A 24099-nucleotide genomic window follows, 5' to 3' on the forward strand; every position below is an offset into this window, starting at 1 on the left:
CCTCCTGATATACTGGACATGTTTAATCTGTGAAGTTTTTCATCATCTATTGCAGGTTCTATTTTGCAGCTTGCTTGACTGGTTTCACTGCCAAATCGATAAATCACAGTTCTAAGTGCATGAAAATCTTAACTTCAGAGGGAATATCTGTTGCCTCCCAGTCGAGACATGGAAAATTGGCGGATGTGGTGTTGTGTTTCCAGGACACCATATTTAAGAATAAGTTTTCTTACTCTCCTAATATTCAGGATAAAAGATGCACCACCTCAAGTCATCACTGCCTGTTCCACCATTTTTGCTGCGCCCGGTATATGCTGTTCTTGTCTTTTTCATGCCATTTCTACGCAACTGGGTTTTGGCCTGAACACTTCTGCCGGCCCTTCTAAGCCTCCTGAACCTGCCATTTGATTTTGTTCCTCCCGTATCTTCCAAAATAAGAAACCACCCCTGTTAACTTGCAGCTGAGTTTTGAACCTCTGAAGTTTCAGACTGCTGCTGTTGTTCCAAAATGAACTAGAAGGTCTCTTCTTTCTGAATGATCTTTGAGAACTGAACATGTTGCTGTGCTGTCCATAAGCTGGTGATCAATATGTCTGTGGTTCGCCACTTCAAAGCTGTACAAGTCAAAATTCCAATGTCCAACAGCTACCGCATTGGTCTCTTTACGGGAATACAGTCTTCTAATTGTACGGGAGTGCATTAAAATGCTTACTGGTATGCTTAAAAATGGAAGATATCCAGAAACCGCACATGTCACATGCTATATTGAATTTTCTGTATTACTGTTCAACACAAATGCAACACTCAACCAGGATCGGTTAACTCTAAGAGAGGTGTTCTACTTAAGAAGATTAAGTGACGCATGCATTATACTTAGAGCTCTTGCTAAACACATTTTACTCGGATGACTGCACACAACACACTACCTGATCATAGATGGTAGCTGAAATCTGGTGATGTACAAAGACCGTAGACACAGCTACACATGCACGACAACATGATTGCTCTCTTTAGAACAGAGAAGGTTATGTATACAGTTGCAAGAGATGTTCCAAATAAGGAAGGGTTTGACAGAGTAATTATGGATTAAATGACTGTGATCTTTGAATACCTTTGGGCGTTGTCAAAGATTAGACAACCCACTTCATCACATCTACACCCTGAAAATGATAGATGCTGAGATACTGTAGAAGCCCCAATACATTGACTCTGATAGAATTGTCCAGGAAGTTTGAACTTCTGATGGGCAATTTTCTTGCTTTCCAGTAGCCTCTGCGTTAGAATCAGAGACCATGGACCATCTGACATACCTGGGTAGATACCCAGGAAACGTTGGATAAACATATTCTAGTCTAACTCCTGGGTAGCCATACATCTGAAACCCACTGATCTTCCAGACCCAAATTCCTAGACTCTGTGACACCCTCCAAACTCCTGAGTGTAAACAAGACTCTCTAACTTCACCTTCAATCCCCTGATCACCCCCAAACTTCCAAGACTCACCAACCCCCCACCCAACCACTCAACCCTTGAGTGCTGCCCCCCCAACACTCCAACCCCTTGAGGTTTATCAACACAATGCCAGTGGAGGAACAATGATCTTTTTCAAGTCAGATGTGTGTAGCTTGCGGGTGATAGTGTCCCCATTGCATTTGTTGCTGCTGTCCTTCCTGATAGGAGAGGTTGTGCGTTTGGAAGGTGCTGTTGAAGGAACCTCAGCAATTTTCTGCAATGCATCTACTAGATGGTGCACACGACCAAGGAGGATCAGTGCTGGAGGGAATGAAAGTTTAAGGTGGCAGATGTTGTTGCTTTATTTTGGATGGTGTTGCATGTTGGAGATTTACTTCACCAGACAGGAGGAAAAATGTTTCCTCATTTCTGGCTTGTGCCTCCTAAATAGGCGTTGAGAAGTCAGGAGGTGAGCCATGATATTTTCATGGCTGTCTGAATTATGTTTCAGGTCTTTTATAATTCCCAGGAATGGTGAGTGTATGGGATTTAGTGATGGTGATGCAATTGGATGGCAAAGGGAAATGGCTAGCATGTCTCTTGTTGGAGATTCCTTGACACATTTATGACACAAATGCCAGTTTCCATTTCAACCAAGCCTGGATGGCATGGTAAATTTTAAATCTTAAGGCACAATCAGATTTTATTACCTTAACCTTACGCACTATTTTCCCTCCACGCTTGTTAGTGCATTAACGTTACTATTTAGGAGGTATGGTTTGTGAGATTTCAAGACTAGGGTGTGCATTTTCAAGGTGAGAGGAGAGAGATTTTAAAAAAGACCTGGGGGCAAATCTTTTACACAGAGGGTGGCTCACATGTAGAACAAACATGCTGAGGAAGTGGTAGACGTGGGTACAATTACAATATTTAAATATTTAGAATTAAATTAAATATTTAGAATTAAATATTAACATTCATTACAATATTTAGAATAAGAAAGGTTTGAAGGAATTTGGGCCAGGAGCAGGCAGGTAGGACTAGTTTGGTTTGGGATTATGTTTGGCATGGACTGCTTGGATGGAAGGTTTGTTTCCATGCTGTAGGACTCTATGACTGTATGTGTTCCTACTCAATTAGTTGGCTTGTCAAATGTAACCAAAGTTGTATTGGCCTCCTCTATCCCTCAGCCAGTGTCGATATAACAATTCATTTAGTCATCTATCTCTGTTGTTTGTGAGAGCATGTTGTGCATACTTTAGCTGTTCCATTTCCTTATAGCTCAGTAAATAGTACACATCAAAATCAATTTGTAGTGAGGTATTTTGGGAGATTCTGAGATCATAGAAGTTTCTGGATAAATGTGAGTTCTTTTATTTTAAAAAAATGACATTTTCCTTTGTTTGCTCTGCATATTAGTTGTTTTTGCTGGTGTGATTACAACAACCTTGTTCCATTACAATCTCTTTAACTTTCAGGTGGTTTAACAAAGGAGACTACAGAGTCTGTATATGATGAGTTAGTGAACCAGACCTTGATAAATAGAAGTAAGTTGAAACTTTTCATTAACATTCTTATTTGTAGCTATGTATGAGTGATTGATTCATCATCTTTATGCTCACTGACTGCATTAATTCCCAGCCCACCAAGAGCTTAGTACAGTTTTATCATAATACTCTTGCTTCTGTTCTCTATGCCACTACTTATAAAGCCCATTTTCTCAAACTACTCTGCTACCTTCAATGATATGTACATATAAACTGCTAGGTCTCTCTACTCCTATGCCCTGTTTAGAATTATATATATTTTTTATACTGCCCAATCTTGTTCTTCTGGCCAAAATGTATCACTTCCCACTTCTGTGTATTAAATTTCACCCTCACCTGTTCATGTTTTCATTATCCTACCCAGACCCTCTTGATTTCTATCACTATCCTCCTCACTATTCCCAATATTTCCACATCAATGATGCTGTGGCTTTCAAATTGCTCCTTGCACTCCAAAGGCTACATCATTAACAGAGGTCAAGAAAAGTAGTGGTGCTAATACTGATCCTCAGAGAACCTTACTATAAACATTCCTATGTCCAAACAGACAACCATTTACCACTGCACTCTGTTTCTTATGACTTGGCCAACCTCATATCCTTGCTGCCTCAGGCTCTTTTATAGATTTTAGCTTGATGCTGACAAAACCTATAACGCGCTACACTTCGCGAAAGTTTAAGTGCGGCTCATCAACCAGAGGGCTCTCATCAACCATTTCTATTACCTTCTCCAACACATCAGTTAAATTAGTTAAAACTTACCCTAACAGAGCCACACTGGCTTTCTGTGATTCATTCATATTTGTCCAGATGACTGAAAATTTTGTCACAGATTATCATTTCCAAAAGTTTTCCCACCACTGAGGATAAATGGGCTGAGGCCTGCATTTTGTTTTCGAACAAGGTGTAAAATTTGCAGTTTTCCAATCCCCTGGGACCATAGCAGAACGTAAGGATTAAACAATGATGCTCAATCCCTCTGAGATTGTGGCTGTTCAGGTGTTGGTGACTTATCAAGTCTAAGGACAGGCAGCTTTCTAACATCCCTCATTTTTTATATCAGTTTTTAGTCCCTCCAGTGTATCAGCTATCTATTTCATTTGGACCTGGTGTTAACATTGTCTTCCTTTGTAAAGCCAGATGCAGAGTTTTCATTTAGTGCATCACCATGGACTCCTGTCACAAATGTCTATTTTTAAGTCCCTGGCTAGCCATATTCCTCTCTTTAAACACCATTTTCCTTGTAGATGGATATAGAATACATTTGGATTCTATTTTATATTATCTACACCTCTTATGCTGTCCTTTCTTCTCTTTCTTAGATTTTATTTTCCCTTTAAGTGTTTTAAGGTTGTCTGCTTCTCATTGTCAACCTGATGTCTATTGTGTGCACTCTCACTCTATTAAACATTCCTCGTTCATTGGCCCATGAGACCAGGCTTTGCTTGTCCTACCTTCTCCCACCCCCACCCCCAAACATCTCCTGTGTAAAGATGGCACATTGTTGTATTGCAGTTTTGCCTGCCAATCTTCAATTCCAATTTATCTGGGCCAGATTTGGTATCATCCCATTGGAATTAGCTCTCTTATTATAAGATCATAATAAATCAGGGCAGCAGTTGGCCATTTGGCCTCTCATATCTGCACTGTCTTCAACTAGGGCATGGCTGACCTGGTCATGGCCATATTTCTACTTTCCTGCTGGATCATGATATCATGGCTTCCCAGAAATTGAATATATTCAATGATTCAGTTTTACAGCTCTCCAGGAAAGATAATTCCAAAGATTATCCATTCTCTGAGAAATGAAATCCCCCCGCTTCTTTATCTTCAATGGGAAACTTCTTACTCTTAAACTTTGTCTCAAAGGTCTAGACTCCGCCCATGAGGGGAAACATCCACCCTACGCCTATCTGTCAAAAGTCTTTCATGTTTCAATAAGAGCACCTCTCATTCTTTTAAATCAAATAAGTATAAACCAAATTTGCTCAACCTTTTCTCATAAGACAACTCTATATCCCAGGAATTAGCCTAGTGAAGTCTCCCATGCCAGCTCCCTCTTTAAGTAATGAGGTCCAAACCATAAATGGCATGATATTTTTACACTGTATTCCTTCCATATTCTTTTTCAAAGCTACGCTAAATCTTATGGTACTATGATTGCGTTCATCTTATCTTTTGGAATATGAATGCCCAGCATAAATCCTCCAAATGTACATGTCAGTCACTAATCATTATTGTATGTTACACAGATTGTGGCTCCAGACCTGCTTTTTCCAGTAGGATTGTTGGTGGGACAAACTCTGTGAATGGTGAATGGCCTTGGCAAGTTAGTCTCCAAATCGGATCACACGTCTGTGGTGCCTCCATCATCTCTGACAAATGGCTCATCTCTGCAGCTCATTGTTTTCAGAAGTAAGTATTAAGATTGTCTTTAACATATGTTTATATGCGTAAAGGTCAGGTTTTTTCAAAAAGATAGAGCTTGATCTTAATTCTGAAGAAGTTCTCGCTGTCTTATACCATAATTCGATAGACTATTGGGGAGGACATGGCCTAGTAGTATTATCACTGGGCTGTTAATTCAGAGTCATAATTTGTGCTCCTAAGATGCTGCTTGGCCTGCTGTGTTCATCCAGCTCCACACTTTGTTATCATTAATGTTCTGGGGACCTGGGTTCATATCCTACCAAGGCAGATGGTAACATTTGAATTCAGTACAGATCTGGGGTTGAGAGTCTAATGATGATCATGAATCCATTGTCAATTGTCAGGAAAAATCCATCTGGTTCATTAATGTCCTTTGAAAAAGGAATCTGCCATCCTTACCTGATCTGACCTGCAGGTGACTCCAGACCCATAGCAATGTGGTTGACTCTTAACAGCCCTCTGGGTAATTGGGATGCGCAATAAATGCTGGCCCAGCCAGTGACACTCTCATCCCATGAATGAATGAAAAAAAAATTGTTGGTAAACCAGTGTACAAAAAAAATGATTTGTACTGCTGCCTTGCCAGCTGTGTCAACTTCCAGATGAAGTTAGAACATTTAACCAGAAAACCATAGTGTGGTGTTTCCAGGTCGATGTGCCTATTTGTTGATTATACAGTCATTGACTATACAGTCCAAATGAACTGAGACAATGGTCTAGTGAGATTTGGCAAAATATCTTTCCACTGTTGAAAGCAGGCTCTTTAGCTATGGTCACATGGCAATGTAAACTAAAACTTCAGCTATTACATGACTAACCAGTGCTTTCATCATGGATTGTTGACATATTGATAACTTAAGATAAACAAGAAAAGTAGCTTTATGGCCCATTCATCTCAGATACTTCTCAACTCATTCATTTTAATTTTCAAGTATCTGTCTCCCATCAGGTCTTGACTCAGAAATAAAATTTAAGCTTGGAAACATGTAGTGGAAATTTTGCTAATAAATTCATAAAATCATAAAGTGTAGCCACACAAAAAGCCTCCTGTATTATATAGTTGTCCCAATATCCAAATCAAATAATTGAATGCTAGCTAACACATCCAGCAAGAGTTCTTAGCCTCAATCTAGACATTCCTCCTTTTCTCGCTGTGCAGCTTTTGATAATTATTAAATATTAAAGATAAAAGAAGGCTATTCAGACCCTCATGTCATTAGTAGCAATCCTAATGTAATTGCAGGGCCTTCCATTCTATCCATCTTCTTTTTCAAATTTTATTAACCTCCAGTTAATAGCCAAAAGAATTACACAATGCCGTATTACATTTTAAGACATTTACAGTGACAAAAGACAGACTATTAAGTAAGTTTATCTCTGTAGGGGATTTATACGAAGCAGAACAGTTCCCTTTTTATTTCTATTCCAATCAAAAGAAAATGTATTTCATAGATAAACTTTGCACTAACCTTGAAGTAGATGCTGCATATCCCTGAACCAGTCCAAAGTGATTCTTAACTCCCAAAGGTTTAGTTCTGTTCTCTACCTTTTTCAGCCCTGTAGCTTTGATTTCAGAGTTGTCCTTCCTGATGAAGACTGCTCCTAGTGATCCTTGCCCAGCGTGACCTAGGGAAATCTTCCAGCCCTCAATTATTGCCGCACAAATTTGGTCTTATCAATCTATATTTGAGCTGTACATGTTCCAAAAAGTGGTATACCACAGACAGTCTTGGTCTATTGCTGTTCTTCATCATCCCAGGGAAGCCTACAAACCAAATCTTACAATGGCTTCCATTCCTGCCTTTTACATAGTGATGCCAATCACATTGACCTTGTACCTAGGTAGAAATGCTAACTAGCAATGCTTTGATCCCCAGTTCTATCCTTTCCTGGAATCTGATGGATATTTCAAAGTATAGCCTTTTATAACCTGACATTCACAACACTTCTTTACAGTAATTGGAGACTGATTTCTCCATCAGTGCACAGCTGCCTTCAGTATTGTGTGTATGAACGGATATTTTGCACTTTCTCAGTAAAACAATTGAATTAGCCTTCAATAGTCTCATCACCCAGACAGGCATGCTTTGGCACAGGTTACAGGGCACTATTCAATTTATCCTAAATATAAAGACAGCCCCTTCACTTTAAACCTCACAACTATAATACAACAGCAAAGCATTCCATGCATCAGCTGTGTACTGGATTACTCATGTTACTATAAACTCAGTTCTCAGACTCGTACTGGCAAAATTAAATTGATGAGTCTTTAGACATTAAATTGATGAACCTTAAGACATTAAATTGATGAGCTCTTAGCCTGACAATGATTTTTTCCTCCTCATTACATTAAAATCATTTACCATTAAGCCTTCTGCTCCCTTTCTTTGCTCAAATGGAGAGCGGTCCAATGTGTCAAGTCCTCCAGTTTTCTATCCCTGGCCTTTCCAGGCAAATCTGCGCAGTATATAATTCTCTCAGATGTTTTCTTTCAGTAGTCGATTCTGAATGGGCACAGTAGTCTGTGTGGCATAACAAAAGTTTTATGTAAATTTATCATGACCATTAATTTACTCCTGTACCCAATGCTCTGTCTCAAGGTGCCGTTGGCCCTGGTGGCAGATATAATAATTTCAGAAAATACCTTTACCTGTCAGCACCCACATTATCATGTTTCAATTCCAAGCTTCTTTGTTCTTCTCAACCATTCAACAGCTTTCCATTTAAGGTGGGCAGTATTCCATTCCTCGTTCTCTGTGTTATCTCATATTTAGCAAAAATTGCATCTTCTATCATCTATTTCATAAATATTATTTTTCAGAAACATTTACTGTCCTGCCTTCTGCCTGCCAAATCACTTGCTTTTCTTTTTCTCTCCATTCACCTGTTAACCTTGTTCTTCGAAAAGGTAGAGTCCTCAGGTTTACAAGGTGCTGTCAAGGACCCATAATCTCCAATCACTGTAAAGAAGTATTGTGAATGTCTGGTTATAAAAGGCTATACTTTGAAATACCCATCTGATTCCAGGAAAGGATAGAACTGGGGATTAAGCTGAAGACCAGTTGTGAGGTGAGACTGAAGGGATGGACGTGGAAATGGATAGGTGAAAGTAACAGAGATGGGGCACAGGGAGTAAGTTGTAAGACCCGAGGACAAGACAGATGTAGGAAAAGTTCAAACTAAGACGCAACTTTAACACAAGGCTGAAAATTTAAAATTATGGGGAAGAAAGATTTTTACAGCTGTAAAACTGCAGGGCTAGTTGACAACCAGAGGACAGTAGTCAGGTGAGAGGAAGGTGGCAAAATAGTTCAATCCCGAAGGTGTGAGGTAAATCTTTTGATGGGAGCTAACATTGTCAGAGAATGCATAATAAGTAAGGCATAATTCATTAAGGAAAGATTGGATAAGCTGCAATTTTTTTCTTTTAGAAAAATGGAAATTGAGAGAAGACGTAATTAGGTATATAATATTATAATGCCTGAAATAACATGTACAGAAGGACCTAATCCACATTAACAATTAAGTCAACAGCCAGGAATACAGATTTAAAGTAATTGGTAGAAGGATCAGAGAAGTGTACAGGATAATGTTTTTCATCTAAAGAGCTGTAGGGATCTGGAAGCCTCTGCCTAAAAGGATTACATAGTACATAGAACAGTACAGTACAGTGCAGGACCTTCAGCCCACAACGTTATGCCAAAGTTTTACCCGAAACCTGAGGTCTATCTAACCTCCACACCTTATGATATCATCCATATGCCTATCTAATAGCCACTTAAATGCTCCTAATGAGGCTAACTCCACTACCCTCTCTGGCAATGCATTCCATGCCCTGACCACTCTCTGAGAAAAGAACCTACTTTTGACATCTCCCCTATATCTACCTCCACTCACTTTAAAACTATGCCCCCTCATAATAGCTACCTCCACCCTAGGAAAAAGTCTCTGGCTGTCCATTCTATCTATACCTCTGATCATTTTGTACACCTCTAATCAAGTCACCTCTCGTCCTTCGTCATTCTAAAGAGGAAAGCCAGAAATGTAGGAACAGAAATACTGATTGCATTTAAAAAATACTGGGAATATTACTTCAACTTTCGGGTCTATGGGCCAAGAGGTGGAAAATAGGCTGAGACTGAATAATTCTTTTTTGGTCAGCACAATCAACCTGGGGTTGAATGGCCTCCTTTGAAAGATAAAACGTCTATTTCCTTATTGGTTAGGGTTGCAATCTTGAAAGGACAAGTATTCAATTGTACTTTTCAAAAGGAAATTGCGTGTGAATCAGGAAATATGTAAGATTTATGGGGAAACTGGGGATTGTTCTTTTAAATGAACTGAAAGACCTCTTTTGCTGTCAAATTCTGCAATTCTCAAGAGCTAGTATAGATCAGTTGACATCTATGTTACATAGAGGTGGAGAATGCTGGAGTGATGGAGTCTGGTCATAACAAAGGCATGAATGAGAGGTTCAGCAGCAAATGGTTTTCAATAGGGTAAGAGGGGAGCAATCTTGGCTTTAACAGGAGCCTCTGTGATGGCGAAGACATCGAGTCACAAGTTAACTCAGTGTTACACAAAAGTTATAGATTTAACCTAAATGTTTTCAAAAAGATTGAAATTATGTTTATTCATTTTTGCTTAAAGAGCATTCGCCAACCCTTCTAACTGGAAAGCTTACATGGGATCAATTTTTGTTGGACGTGGTATATCCAGAACCATCACTGAAATCCACGTCCACCCTAACTATAGCATCCCAATGAACTTTAACAATGATATTGCAGTACTGGAGCTTTCTTCCCCTGTCAACTTCAATAAGTTCATCCAGCCAATTTGTCTCCCATCGAGTCGTGAAGTCATCTCTGCTGGTCGAAAATGCACAATCACAGGATGGGGAGCGCTTGCCTTTCAAGGTTAGATTTTGGCATTATTCCAATTTTAATCGAATAGTTTGTAACTAGAACTGCCATTTTCCATACGGTTCATATCTTAGTGCTTAGTTCTTTAAGTATGTTGAATGTGTCAGACACAAAGAAACCCATCAGTTTGAGTATCCATTGTCCATGTTAATTTTGTCAGTTTTTGGTCTACAGTTTTGCCTGTGGTCAATTGACCAATGTTTCTTCAGGATACTGGGAGTACACTAACATGAATTAGGGGAAGAGTAGATCATGCAACCCCTCAAGCCTGCTCCATTACTCATTTTCATCTATATTCTCATCTACTGCAGATAACGCATCAACACCTTGCTTATCAAGACCCTAAAAATACCTTTAAAAATTCACTTCCACCAACTACTAAGGCTGTTTCCAATGCAAAAGCACGTTTTTTATACTGGAGAGAGTACCCCACCATATCTGGACAATTGTAGTATGTTTGTGAATTTAATGATTGATTTGGTATTCATTTATTTTTAAGGACAGAGCCCTGTAATCAATAACTACATTAAAATGTGTTTTTTTCAAACAGCATCTAATTCGAGTTAATAAGACATTTTAAAAACTTATTTGATACTGATTCACCTGACATGTTTCATAACATCTTCAAAAGCCCCAGGAACTATCACTGTGTTAAATGGGATAGACTCACACAGATCCAACAACACAAATGTGTACATTCCTGAGGTGCAGCAGCAGAATCATGCACCAACACAGTCTGAAACCTCATAGCCTGATATAATCGCTCACTCTACCAATGCCACCAAGCTCCTGACCTCACGACAGCCTTGATTCAATGAAGAGTGCAGGAGGCCAGTCAGGAACAACATGGGGCGTACCTAAAAATGATGATGTGTCAACCTCCATCACAAGGCTACTTGCATTAGCAGCAAATGATAAATAGAGCTGAGCAATTCCTCAACCAGTGGATCAGATTTAAACTCTGAAGCCCTGGCCGAACAAGATGAGAACAGGGGGTGGGTGGCGAGTGGGGATCAGTAAACACCTCTGTGGAGGAGGTGGATCCGCACATATATTCCATCTTCAATAATGGGGAGTCCAGCTCTTCAGTGCAAAAGATTAGGCTGAGGTATTCACAACAATTTTTACCCAGAAATGTCAAGTGAATGATCCATCTCAGTCTGTTCCAGAGGTGTCCAGCATCACAGATGCCAGTCTTCAGCCAATTCAGTTCATTCCACATGATATCAAGAAATAGTTGTAGTCACTGGAAGCTGTAAAGTAATGGGCCCTGACAACATTCCAGAAATAGTGCTGGAGACTCGTGTCCTAGAGCTTGCTGCAGGCGTAGCCAAATTGTTCCACCCAACAATGAGGAAAAATGCCCAGGTATGGACAAGACAAATCAAATGTGGACAATTACTGTCCAAGGAATTTACTCTTATTCATCAGTAGAGTGATGGAAGGTGACATTAACAGTGCTAACAAGCCACATCTGTTCAGCAATAATCTTCTCGCTGATGCCCGGCTTGGGTTCTGTGAGGGCCTGACCTTGTTACAGCCTTAGATTTGAACATGAACAAAAGAGCTGAATTCCACAGGTGAGGGAAGAGAGACAGCTTTTGGCATCAGACATTTGACCAAATGTGGCATTGAAAACCCTTGGCTAACTCAAGTCAAACGGAGTCAGAAAGATTCTCCACTGGTTGTAGCCAGACCTGGTACACAGGAAGATAGGCGTGGTTGTTGGAGGTCAGTCACCTCAGCTCCAGGACATCTCTGGAGTTCCTCAGAGTAGTGTCCTAGGCCCAATCATTTCAGCTGCTTCATCAGTGGCCTCTCCTCTATCACAAGGTCAGAAGTGGGGACATTTGTCAATGATTGTACAATATTCGGTGCTATTCACGATTCAACAGGCAATGAAATTATCCAGGTTTGAGCTTAAAAAGTGGCAAGCAATATTTGTGCCATGCAAGTGCTAGACAATGACCATCTCCAAAACAAAGAGAATCTAACCATTTCCCCTTGACATTAAATGACATCATAATCACTGAATCTCCCGCTCTGAAGAGCATGGGGGCCAGCATTAACCAGAAACTGAACTGGATTACCATATAATAAAGGAGGTACAACAGCAACTTTATTAATAATAGTATGACAGCATCGCTGACCAGGCAGCATTTATTGCCCACCCCTAAATGTCCAGAGGGCAGTTAACAGTCAACCACATTGTTATGGGCCTGAAGTTGCATAATGGCCAGACCAGGTGAGGATGTCAGTTTCCTTCCCTAAAGGACATTAGCGAACCAGATGGATTTTTCCTCAGCGATCAACAATGGATTCACAGTTATCATTAGCCTCTTAATTTCAGATATTTATTTAATTCAAATTCCATCATCTGCCATGGTGGGATTTGAACCTGTGTCCCCAGAACCTTATCTGGGTCTCTGGGTTAACAGTCCAGCGATAATACCGCTAGGCTGCCACCTCCCGCTTTGAGGTCAGAGGCTAGGAATCCTGCTGAGAGCAACACAAGTCCTGGCTCCCCACAAGCCGTCCACCATCTTCAGGGCACAAGTCAGGAGTCAAAACATCCCACTTGATTGGCACCACGTCTGTAAATATGCACTCTCTTCAGTAGTGCAGTGTGCACCATTTAAAAGATGCACTGCAGAAATTCACCGGAACTCCTTGGATAACACCATCCAAAACTATGGCCACTACCACCTACAAGGAAAAGTACATAGGATCACCGCCACCTGCAAGTTCCTCTCCAAACTAATGTCCACCCTCACTAGGAAATATATCGCAGCTCATTCAGTGTCACTGGGAGAAATCCTGGAAATTTTTCCTTAGTGTGGGTTACCTTATGGGTCTACTTACAGTACATGGACTGCAGAAGTTTAAGGCAGCTTATAACCTTCTGAAGGGCAGTTAGGGATTTGCAATAAATGCTGTCTCAGTTAGTAACACGCACATCCCACGAATGAGTTAAAAATAAATGCCACAGTGAAATGCCAGACTTGACTATTATGCTCAAGTTCAGAAATTAATGAAGAACTGTAAAAATTTTTTTTCCTCCAGGCCCACCTGCAAAGATCCTTCAAAAAGCAGAAGTGAAAATTATCAATGACAAACGATGCAAGAGTACTTTTGGAAACCAAATTAGTGATACGATGCTGTGTGCCGGTATCTTAGCTGGAGGAGTCGATGCCTGTCAGGTAGCCTTTTCACCCAAACAAAATGTGGATAAATATTTATATACAATTATTCAAGATAGTATCAATATGTTTTGAAGAAAATATATTAAGTCATGTTTATTTAGATGTAAAACAATGAGTAGTATTTTTATTCATGAACGAGTGTTCAACAAGCCCATTTACTGATGTAATCAACAGGTCACAAGTAGCTTCAAACTGAACCTAGATAAATGGTCTTTACAAGAAATAGGCACTCTATCCCTATGATTGTAGATTGTACATGTTGCAACGATTCCATTCCAGGCTGACTTCCAATTCTTTTGAAGATAAAGGGAGCAAAATTAAATGTCTTATAGTGGGAACAGGTCTTTCTGTCATTTTGGCAACTTTAATGCTGAAAACCTACTTAGAACTCATTGCTGCTTGCTCTCTCATCTAACCATGAATTGCCAATAGCAATGACTTTCACTCATTCTTTAATCCTTAAATCCATACGATAGGGTAAATTGACATGTTCCATGATTTGGAAGGGCAGCATGGTGTCTCAGTGGTTAGCACTGCAGCCTCACAGAGCCAGGGACCCGGGTTTGATTCCACCCTCGGGCAACTGTCTGTCTGAAGTTAGCACATTCTCATCGTATCTGCATGGGTTTCCTCTGGGTGCTCCGGTTTCCTCCCACAGTCCAAAGATGTGCAGGCTCGGTGGATTGACCATGCTAAAATGCCCGTAGTGTTCAGGGATGTGTACATTAGGTGGGTTATAGGAGGATGGGTCTGGGTGGGATGCACTGAGGTTTGGCGTGGACTTGTTGGGCCGAAGGGCCTGTTTCCACGCAGTAGGAATTCTATAATTCTACTATTACGGACACTGGTTATTATTCATGTAATTCCTTCTAACCTTCAAACACAAATTTACCAAGCACTCAAAGAGGACTGATAAACTACTGGCAGTGACAAAATCAGAAATTGCTGGAAAAACGCAGCAGGTCTGGCAGCATCTGTGGAGAGAAAGCAGCGTTAACATTTCGAGTTAACTGACCCTTCTTCAGAAGCCCTAGTGGCAGTCCCAGGTGGAAAACAGGATCTGATCTTCAGTCCATTCATAAGTCATTTTAGATGCAAGTTAGAACACGGTTCAGGACACTATAAAATAACCATAAAATAGACTAAACATTCATCAGATATAATGTAATACTAATACACCCCAGGGTGGTATTGTACTTGTAAATTCAAGCATTTGTAAATTGGATGTTCCTAAATCAGGGACTCCTGTATTTTGAAAACTCTTCCAAGTACCTTTCGCTTTGTCAATTAATGCATTTGAAGATTGTGTTACTTGACAGATTATATCATATCCTGTATGATGATGTATGCAGACTGTCAACATACCTACATAGAGATACACTGCAGCATCTAGCATCTGTTATTAATGACAATGGAATAAGAAGTGGACAGGTCCTATAAAGGACAGATGATTATTTCCCAGGCTGTGAAGATATCACCCAGAGATAGTAAGAACTGCCAATGCTGGAGTCTGAGATAACACATTGTGGAGCTGGAGGAACACAGCAGGCCAGGCAGCATCAGAGGAGCAGGAAAGCTGATGTTTCGGGTCAGGACACTTCTTCAGAAAACGGATCCTGACCTGAAACATCAGCTTTCCTGCTCCTTTCGCGAAGATGTCACGTTAGGTTTGACCATTAGATTATATTTGACCATTTGGTCCGATTCCCTAATCCTGCTGTCCCAGAGAGGAGTGGTATTTTCAGTGTTGGCTTCAGTCTTAAATGATACATTGAATCTTCCAGGCAATTGAGAGCCACACCTCACTGGGAATTCCTGAATGAAGAAACAGTTGTCAGTAGAGACTTGCTCCAACCACACACAAATTGGCACACAGGCAGTGTACTAGAGCTATAGCCTCACAATAACTGAAGGCAAGATCTGACATTTTAAATCAATATTCACTTTTTACGCAAACATTAATTTGTATGTTAGAAATTCAACACATCACATAGTGAACATAAAATGCTTGAGAGGAATGGGTGTCTTTGAATATGAGCTAGGGTTCTTTTTTCAGACAAGCTAGGAAACTGTTGTAGACTAATTGAGAAGGATTATTGAAACATCCCATTATCATGTCATAACCAGGATGGTAGAAGATAAACTAAATAGGTCGGACCATTTCTCATTTATCAATTCCTATGTCTCTATTAACTTGTGACTATCTTAAGAAACATTGCAAGTGGACCTTGAGTGTTCTAGATTAGGATTACTATACAATGAGGCAATTGTTTTCTTGGTGGAGCAGTCTAGTGAATAAAAAATTGAATCTCAAATTGCTTGGGTTTTGGGATGAAAATTGCCTGAATCCTATACCATGTATACGATAGGGCTCAATCTCTTCTTTTTTGGCTCTGTACGAGTTTAGGCAAGTTTTTTTACAGGAATCTCACTGTGAGACCTAGTGAGATTTCTCACCATATCTTACCTAACTTGCCTCGTTAACTACTTACCCCACTCCTGTGGCATCCCTCACAAACCTATTCCTATCTTAGCAGGTGCCATTCCCTGGGCATCTCACCACTACTGGCATAGCCTGGAAATCACCTGGCGCCCATGCCATCTTTATAAGCTTAACAAACTGGGCAAGCCCTGAAGCTATCCTGAATGATTCCTATGTATACCGTATGTGTGACAGACTAGGGGGAATTGGCACCTGGTTTTGCAGGCAGGAGCCTGGGGTTCCTGTTGGATGGGGTGGTGCAGATGCAGATGACCTCTTTCCCTCAGCCTGGTCTGAGGTTGCCACCCGGGTCGGCGTAGCCTCAGCCATCTGGAGGGATGCCCTAAGCTGTAGGAAGGTAGTCAATGACCTTCTCCATTTCACCAGCATAAATATCACCATGTATTTTCCACTCCCTTCCACTCTTTCTCCATCTCTCTGCTACCACACCCACTTTCTACCAAGGCTAATTCTTCATCACTCTCAATATTGTCTGTAGTACCTTCCATCACTCACTGTCACCCCCTACACCAATAACCTGCAAACCCTCTCCACTGCCTGCTCACTGTCTCGGGACAACTCTCCTGTGACACCCACTTTCCTCTCTTTTCATACCCTAACCTCTTCCTCATTCCAGGAGGAAAGCAACACATAGTGGGGCAGGAAGACTCGAGATGGATAAATATGGGCTACCCCATATTTAGTTCCTTCCTCCTTTTGCAGAAGGCATCCTGACTCTGACTGCATAAGTTGCTGGCTGGTTGATTGACAGTGTCCAAGCCCCCAGCACAGTATTAGAGGCTGCCTTTGACCACCCTCAGTGAAGGTTACCCCCCACTTTGACTTTACTGAGTCTTCCTCTCTGCATGCCAATGCAAAATGACAAGGAAAGACTGAAGTCGTATGAGCTTGATTGCCCCATTCAGCAAGAGCTAAGTACACAAAGGCAATGCCAAAGGAGGAATGATGTGAGCATACAGGTAGGTTCAGAGTCGTGAGTGAGCAAAGAGCTCAGAGATCTGGCTTGGTCCAGCCCATGAACTGGTCCATGCCCTGAGATGCTGGTGTCCAACATGGGAGGACCATTCCAGCAAGTAGCCAGGCAAAGTTACCGAGTACCACTCTGATTTCAACATCGAGATTTCTTGACGTCTAGCTTTGTTTTTATTGTGTTTGTTAAGGTGGGAAGCTGATTCTTAATGAGGTAAGCTGTGGCACTAATAATGCATCCGGCTAGCTACCATCCCCCTTAACTGGCAATTCGTCACTGCCTAGCAAGAAATCTGTTTCACAGCTCAGCAAAATGCATAAAAGGTGCAGCTGGTCTGATTCTGTAACAAATCTTGCTGTAGCCCACATCACTCAGACTACGAGAAGATTCTGCCCAAAGTTAATGTTAAACTGATATAGCTCCATCTACTGCCCACTACTGGAAATGCATGCCTGTGAGGGCACCAAAATTAAACATTTTCATTCATTTCACTCCTCGTGCCAAAATCTAGACCCAGCTTGGGTGTTTCAAATTTTACTGCTGTTTTTTTCTACCTTCCAGAATATAGAACATATAATTGTACAGCGCAGGAGCAGGCCCTTCGGCCCACGATGTTGTGCCGAACATGATGCCAAATGAAATTAATCACTTCTGCCTGCCTTTGGTTCATATCCCTCCATTCCATGCATTCTCACTTGCTTATTTAAAAATCCCTTCAATACCCCTATCATATTTGCCTCCACCACCACACCTGGCAGCCTGTTTCAGACTTGTTAGGGCAAATCAGGGCAGGACTTACACACTTAATAGTAGGGAGCTGGGGAGTGTTGCCGAACAAAAAGACCTTGGAGAGCAAGTTCACATTTCCTTGAAAGTGGAGTCCCAGGTTGACAGTGTAGTGAAGAAAGTGTTTGGTACTTTTGCCTTTATTGTTCAATGCATTAAGTATAGGATTTGGGAGGTCCTGTTGCAGCTGTGCAGGACATTGGTTAGGTCACTTTTGGAACACTGCGTTCAGTTCTGGTCTCCCTGCTATAGGAAAAATGTTGTTAAGCTTCAAAAGGTGCAGTATAAATGTACAAGGATGGTGCAAGAGCTGGAGGGTCTGAGCTATAGGAAGAGCCTGAACAGGCTGTGGCTGTTTTCCCTGGAGCATTGGAGGCTGAGGTGTGACCTGATAGAAGTTGTTAAAATCATGCTGATCATGGATGGGGTGATTAGACAAGGTTTTTTTTCCCAGGATAGGGGAGTCCAAAACTAGAGGGCATAGGTTTAAGGTGAGAAAGATTTAAAAGGGACCTATTGGCAACTTTTTCACACAGAGGGTGGTGCGTACACAGAATGAGCTGCCAGAAGTAGTGATGGAGGATAGTACAATTACAATATTTAGAAGTCATCTGGATGGCTATATTAAAAAGGAAGGATTTAACAGGGACATGGGCCAAATGCTGGCAAATGGGATTAGATCAGTTTAGAATATCTGGTCGGCATGGACAATTTGGACCAAAGGATTTGCTTCCATGCAGTACATCTCTATGACTCTGTGTAAAACACTTGCCCCTCATATCTCCTTTGAATTTTCCCCATCTCACCTTAAATGCATGCCCCTAGTTTTAGACATTTCAACTCTGGGAAACAGATTCTGACTATCAACCCTATTTATGTATCTCATAACTTTACCAACTTTTATCAAGTCTCCCCTTAGCTTCTGTCACTCCAGAGAAAACAGCCTGAGTTTTTCTAGGCTCTCCCTATAGCTCAGACCTTCTTATCCAGGCAGCATCCTCTTCTGCACCCTCTTCAAAGCCGGCACATCCTTCCTGTAATGTGGCAACCCAAACTGAATGCAATACTCTTAGTGTGGTCTAACCAAAGTCTTACAAAGCCGCAATATGACATTCTGACTATTGTACTCAATTTCCTGACAAATAAAGACAAAAATGCCACACCTCTTCTTCATGACCCAATCTATGCTATGGACTTGAACCCCAGGATCCATCTGTACATCAGTGTTGTTGAGGGTGCTGCCATTATCTGTATACTTTTCCTAAACATTTAATCTCCTAAAGTGCAGGACCTCACACATACCTGAATAAACTCCATCTGCCATTTCTCTGCCCCTTATCTGCAACCGAGCTATTATCCCATTGTATCCTTTGACAACCCTGTACACTGTCCACTACTCCACTGATCCTTGCATTGTCTTCAAACTGATTAAACCTACCCACCTACATTTTTAACCTAGATAACAAAATGTGAAACTGGATGAACACAGCAGGCCAAGCAGCATCTCAGGAGCACAAAAGCTGACGTTTCGGGCCTAGACCCTTCATCAGAACATTTTTAACCTAGTCATTTATATATATCACAAACATCTGAACACCACCAGTCACAGACATCCAGCCAGACCAACATCCTTCCACCACTGTCTCTGCCTTCTATGGGCAAGCTAATTCTGAATCCACATGGCCAAGTCACTGTGGATCCCATGTAGCTTAATCTTCTGGATGAGCCTACCATGAGGAACTTGCCAAAAGCCTTACTAAAATTCATGTAGACAACTTCCACTGCTCTCCCCTCATTGATCAAAAAATTCAATCAAGTTAGGAAGAAATGACATGCCCCACACAGAGCCATGCTGACGGACCCTAATTAGGCCATGCTTTTCCAAATGAATGTAAATCCTATCCCAAAGAATTCTCTCCACTTGTTTTCCAAACACCAATGTAAGGCTCACCAGTATATAGTTTCCCAGATTATCCCTATTTCTCTTCTTGAGCAGAGGAACAACAACCTCTCCACTGGCTAGCAAGGATATAAAGATATTGGTCAAATCCAAACAATTTGTTTTCTTGCTTCTCTCAAAAACTTAGGAGAGATACCATTGGGGCCTGGGGGATTATCTACCTTAATGCTCTTCAAGAGACCCAATACCACTCATTTCTTGATCTCCTAGTATATTCGCATGCTTCATGCTAATCTCACTATCTTTTGCCTGGCTGAATACTGACGCAAAGTACTCATTTAGTATCTCACCTACATCCTCTGCGTCCAAGCACAAGTTCCTTCCTTCGTACTTGAGTTGCCCTACCTTCTCCATGGTTATCATCTTGTTTTTAATGTATGTACCGTATGCCTTGGGATTCTCTTTAAGTTTATTTGCTAAGGCCATTTCATGGCCCCTGCTCTCCTAATTCACTGCTTGAGTTCTTGCTTCCTTTCTTTATTTTCATCACAGGCCCTGTTTGTAATATATTATTCTTATAATATTGTACATTAGATATGCTTACTATATTATAGTTATTTATATTATTTCGTGTTTTAATTAATTCTTGTCTGGTTTTTGTGGAATATTTTGCTTTGTGTCTTCCTTTCCCCAGCTCCATCTAATGCTTTCCTCCAAATCTTGTTTTGTTTGTCTCCACTCTGAGTTTGCCTTTATTTCTGGTGGTCAGTGACTAATGAAGATTTCATGACACAGGCATTAGTTTGGCGCTGGAATTTGAGATGTCACAGGAGAGAACATCAATGGGCTGAAAACTATTTTGTGTATGCACGGCCTTTCCCTCCTGTATCGATATTTCTGATGTGTCTTATCACTAACAGGAACACATGATGTTTTATGATGCATTAGGTGTACGTCACATTAAAGAATTATAATTTCTGTGTACTCTCTTTATTACAGGGTGATTCAGGAGGTCCACTGGTTTGTCAGAGATCAAATAACACTTGGTTTCTAGCTGGGATCGTGAGCTTTGGTATTGACTGTGCAAGGCCAAATATCCCTGGAGTGTATGCTCGTGTTACAGCTCTTAGAGACTGGGTGCAGCAGAAAACTGGATTGTAGATAGAACTATTTCCCAACGTGTAGCTACTGAATGAACCATGGCGTCAAAAAAGCCACAATAAAGCCACAAATGCAGTGGTTCCATTCATCTGACAAGTAACCACATTTTTTTTCTGAGCGGGTGAGTGAGAAGAAGGCATCCTGATCTGACATCAGTATTCATTCAATTCCGTTGTTGATTCATGAATAGGATCCAGGAACGGAACTCACAACGTTAAAAGCACATGAGGATAATAAAGCTGTAGTCCACGGACCCCAGCTTCTGGCAAAGCTCACCACAAATCAGAAAAGCTCTTTGAATGCTCTATCAGTTTAAGTGTAGTATTTTCTGATATTATTTCCTGGATTAGTAAAGTAGTGTTTAAAGACACATTTCTTCATGTGATTTACAGCAGATTTGTGTTTCAGTTTAATGAGCTGGGAGAAGTTATGCGGGGATTTGGAGAGGCCATGAAAGTTCTTGATGCCATGATGGAAGGATTCTGAATGAAGTCAAAAATGCTGGAAATACTCAGCAGACCAAGCAGTGTCTAGGGAAACATAAATATAACACTTCGGATCAAATACCTACTCTCAGAACTGGGACTGGCTCGCACTTGTTATCTTTTTAATTCAAAGAATGTTTGCATGGGATTCTTTTGACTTTTGGTAAAATCAAATTAGCTGCTGGTTATATAAAATGAAAAATCAGTACGAAAAATCGAAAATCAGGAGAAGTGCTCAATATTATGTTACCTACTTTGCACCAACATGAGAAGTCAATGCTATCCCTTCATGCCCAAACCAAATAAATAAAAATTAAGCTTTTGAAGGGATTTTTCATTGTAAAAAAAGATGCTACGGATAACACCCATCATTCTATAATTGTTTTCTATCACTTGATTAGAGTTTAGAATCACCTAAAATACAGTTTCTGTGGATTATTCATTGATAATTCACAAACATGCAGAATTTTATGTTTTTCTTGAATGTTTAATGCTTCAAGCAACACTCAAATGTGGTAAATGTCCACAACATCAAAAGTACTGTAGTGAGGTAAATTAATGTCATATTCTGCTGGTTGAAAATCAACTCTATACTTCCTGTTAGAACTTTGTGTTGAATAAATCTGAGATGTAATCATGTGATGCAATGGCCTAGATACTAAACTTATCCTGGGTTCAAGGTCAATTCAATTCTCTGGCATCAATGCCCTGTTATGTTACATGTAATGACCCACTGTAAGTTAATAATTAACATCTTCTCTTTATAGGTACAGGAGTAAAAGATTCCTTCTCTCACATATATTCCAACATTTAAATAGATCATGATTAATCCTGTTGCCCAATTTTATCAGATCCAGCAGAAAAGAGTTCAACACTCACGCTAACCTTCATTGAAAAATGTATTTCTTGATTTCATTCCTAAATGGGCCAGCTCAAACTTGAAGCTGTGTTCCCCCTTTTCTGGATTCCTATTTTCAGGGGGCATAGACCTAAAGTACAATTTGGCATATATTAGTAATGTTGGCCACATAAGCCTGGTGACTATCGATTTTGGAAATGGAAAATAGTGAGCTGACATCAGAAAACTGCACGATTGTGAAAGAGAGCCAGAACAGAGGGGGCATTACTCTGTGTCCAGTTGTGTACAGCCTAATGTTAGAGAGCTGGCTGGTTGCTTTTCTAAGATGATGGATGTCTTTGAAACAACATGCTGTGTAGCATGAATACTGGAAATCTGAAATAAAAACACTGGAAATGTCCAGCAGATCGCTTGATCATTGGAGATATAAATAGAGTTGATGTTTCTGGTCAATATTTTATTGGTATACTTCTGATAAAATGTCATGACTGAATATGCTAATTCTATTTCTCTTTCCACAGATGCTACAAGAAATGCTTGAGTTTCTCTAGTATCTTTCTATCATTATTTCGCTTTCTCCAGTGTGGCAGATTTCTAGATCCCTCACGCTAACAAGCATCGAATTCATTTAAAAAACTTGTTCTGCTTTCAGTAGTTTCCATCCTCCGCACACCCACGCAGATTTGCAATCAACAGGTGATCTTGTGAAACAAGTTCCTGAAGGTCAACAGAACAATAAAAGCACAAGGATGGTTTGCACAAGCTTGCCTTGAATTCCCTTGAACATTGAGGAGTCAAGGAGTGATCTAATTGAGGTTGTTATGACATTAAAAGGATTTGTTATGTGGGATTATGAGCGAGGGATTTAGACCACTTAGAAGCAAAAATAGTTTGAGGAAGAGTTTAATTGTAGTCTAATTAATGGAGTAGCCTTGGTGGATTGCCATTCTCAACATTCTAATGTTTTTCTATGTTAAATAAAACAAAAATCTCCTCACTGGTTTCTGGGCTACTCTTAAGTTAAAGTGAAGGTAAGGTATTAGAACAGAATGAAGAAAGCTTCATTCATCCCTCGTGTTTCCATGCTTTTCTTAGTGCTGCAGAGGTTTGTTGCGAATATCAGATACCTTTTGGGTAAAATTGGTAATTTACTCATACTAACATTTCCTTTCCTCAGTAAACATTGGAATTCAACAATTTTATTGTTAAAGTGTAACAGTAAAAGTCCTCAGTGAGGCCGACAGCAAATTTTATAGCCTTAAAACTAATTCTACCCGTGCTGTAAATCTATTTTTGTGATTTTTCAACAATAATTTAAATGTTTACATGTCCAAATGAAATAAGTACCAAATGTGCAATAAATATTTGTGATCTTGGTTCACTGTCTGAGAATGTATATATCCACACACAGACACTAGCTGACTTCCACAATAAAATCAAAATACAGCAGATGCTGGAGATCTGCAACACAGAAAATGGTAGAGCACCCTCAGCAGATCTGGCACTGTCTGTGGTGAGAAATAGTATTTTGAGTCTAGTATGAATCCTCTGTTATAATCCTATGTTTTAGCTTATTTTACTCATACTTTACGTAAACTCAAGGCTTAAAAATTACTATGTGTATTGAATATAAAAACATGCAAACTTGATTTCGGTTTTGTTATTGTTGCATTTCTTCATGAGGGAATATTTTAGGAGCAGAGGTACAAACCATTGAAGCTGACAGAGCAGCTTGAGACAAAGATTAATAAAATGTGCAGTATCCTGGGCTTTATAAACAGAGGCTTAGAGTGCATAAAGATATTAAAATAAAATTATATATGCCACCAGTTTGCCCTCAGGTGAAAGACTATACCCGCATGAATGCAATTAGTCAACAATG

The 24099-nt window shown here is 40.3% G+C and overlaps 1 protein-coding gene across 2 annotated transcripts in view; it reads left to right on the forward strand.

Annotated features, from left to right (window-relative positions):
* The window catches only part of LOC132207635 (transmembrane protease serine 11C-like), a 36316-nt gene extending 12857 nt beyond the window's left edge, over positions 1-23459 (forward strand). The window contains exons 1-6 of one of the 2 annotated variants that reach the window (XM_059643578.1): positions 592-686; positions 2931-2999; positions 5251-5413; positions 10079-10344; positions 13414-13550; positions 20712-23459. In XM_059643578.1, the coding sequence (XP_059499561.1) occupies positions 635-686; positions 2931-2999; positions 5251-5413; positions 10079-10344; positions 13414-13550; positions 20712-20873 (849 nt within the window). In that variant the 5' untranslated portion in view covers positions 592-634 and the 3' untranslated portion in view covers positions 20874-23459. Of the gene's footprint in view, positions 1-591; positions 687-2930; positions 3000-5250; positions 5414-10078; positions 10345-13413; positions 13551-20711 lie in introns of those variants that run through there. The other variant, XM_059643577.1, reaches the window with a different exon arrangement.
* The last annotated feature ends 640 nt before the right edge of the window (positions 23460-24099 follow it).

This window comes from Stegostoma tigrinum, chromosome 3, assembly GCF_030684315.1.
Source record: "Stegostoma tigrinum isolate sSteTig4 chromosome 3, sSteTig4.hap1, whole genome shotgun sequence".
Classification (NCBI taxonomy): Eukaryota; Metazoa; Chordata; class Chondrichthyes; order Orectolobiformes; family Stegostomatidae; genus Stegostoma; species Stegostoma tigrinum.